Genomic DNA, 1,274 nt, shown 5'->3' on the forward strand with positions numbered 1-1,274 from the left:
ATCTGTCCCTCTGTCCCCACATCTGTCCTTCTGTCCCCACATCTGTCCTTCTGTCCCCTCGTCCATCCCTCTGTCCTCTCCTCTGTCCCTCTGTCCATCTCTCTGTCCCCATATCTGCTCCTCTGTCCCCTCCCCCTCCCCTCATCTCTCTTTTCCCTCTTTTTTCCCCCCCTTTTGGCCTCTGTTTTCCTTCCCACCTTCTTTGGCATCTTCCCGATGATCTCTGCCCGTCCGTGTGCTTGGCGTGTGCTTGGCGTGTGCTTGGCGTGTGCTTGGCGTGTGCGCGGGGCCCGCAGGTGGGGAAGCCCTCTGTCCTCTCCTCTGTCCTTCTGTCCCCACATCTGTCCTTCTGTCCCCTCGTCCATCCCTCTGTCCCCTCCTCTGTCCCTCTGTCGTACCGTACCGTCACGCGTGCTTGGCGTGTGCGTGGCACGTGCCAGCTGGACAACACGCTTTGGGCCACCCCCTTTCACGTGGAGTCCCGCAGCCAACAGGGACACGCGTGTGCGTGGCGCGGAGTGCGCAGTCTGTGCGTGCCTGGCGCGTGCCACACGCGTGTGCTTGGCGTGTGCTTAGCGTGCACCACCCACATATCCCTGGAAAGTGCCACCTGCATGTCCTTGGCATGTCCTCCCCCCCTTTTCCTGTCCGTGTGTCATGTCTTTGGCGTGTCCTTGGCGTGGGGCTGGGCCATCACCAGCCGCGTGTCCTTGGCGTGTGCTTGGCGTGTGCAGGCGGCGCTGGTGGAGAAGCGGATCCTGGCGCGGGTGCACAGTCGCTTCATCGTCTCGCTGGCCTGCGCCTTCCAGACCAAGACCGACCTCTGCCTCGTCATGACCATCATGAACGGCGGCGACCTGCGGTAAGCGTGTGCTTGGCGTGTGCCACGCGTGTTGCTGCTGGAGGCGCCTCCCAGCAGCCTGTCTGGCATGTCCTTAGCGTGTCCTTAGCATGTCCAGGCGCCATACGCATGCAACGCGGACGAGGCCAACCCTGGGTTCTCTGTACCACGTCCCCAGCGTGTCCCTAGCTACTGGCGTGTCCTTAGCGTGTCCTTAGCATGTGGAGGTGCCGCACATGCAACGGGGATGAAGTCAACCCACCTTCCCCAAGCCGTGTCCCCGGGCGCTGGCGTGTCCCCCCGAGTGCTGCCGTGTCCCCCCGTGCCCTGGCGCGTGCTTGGCGTGTGCTTAGCGTGTGCGTGGCGTGTCAGGTACCACATCTACAACGTGGACGAGGAGAACCCCGGGTTCCTCGAGCCGCGGGCCGGGTTT

General features: G+C 63.3%; 1 protein-coding gene across 1 annotated transcript in view; it reads left to right on the plus strand.

The window, feature by feature from the left end:
* The window catches only part of LOC104290376 (rhodopsin kinase-like), a 5,591-nt gene that overhangs the window by 1,525 nt on the left and 2,792 nt on the right, over positions 1 to 1,274 (plus strand). Inside the window, exons 2-3 of the mRNA XM_009889472.1 lie at positions 735 to 862; positions 1,214 to 1,270. Coding sequence (XP_009887774.1) covers positions 735 to 862; positions 1,214 to 1,270 — 185 coding nt within the window. The remainder of the gene's footprint in view (positions 1 to 734; positions 863 to 1,213; positions 1,271 to 1,274) is intronic.

Source organism: Charadrius vociferus, unplaced genomic scaffold, assembly GCF_000708025.1.
Source record: "Charadrius vociferus isolate BGI_N301 unplaced genomic scaffold, ASM70802v2 scaffold1667, whole genome shotgun sequence".
NCBI classification, from domain to species: domain Eukaryota; kingdom Metazoa; phylum Chordata; class Aves; order Charadriiformes; family Charadriidae; genus Charadrius; species Charadrius vociferus.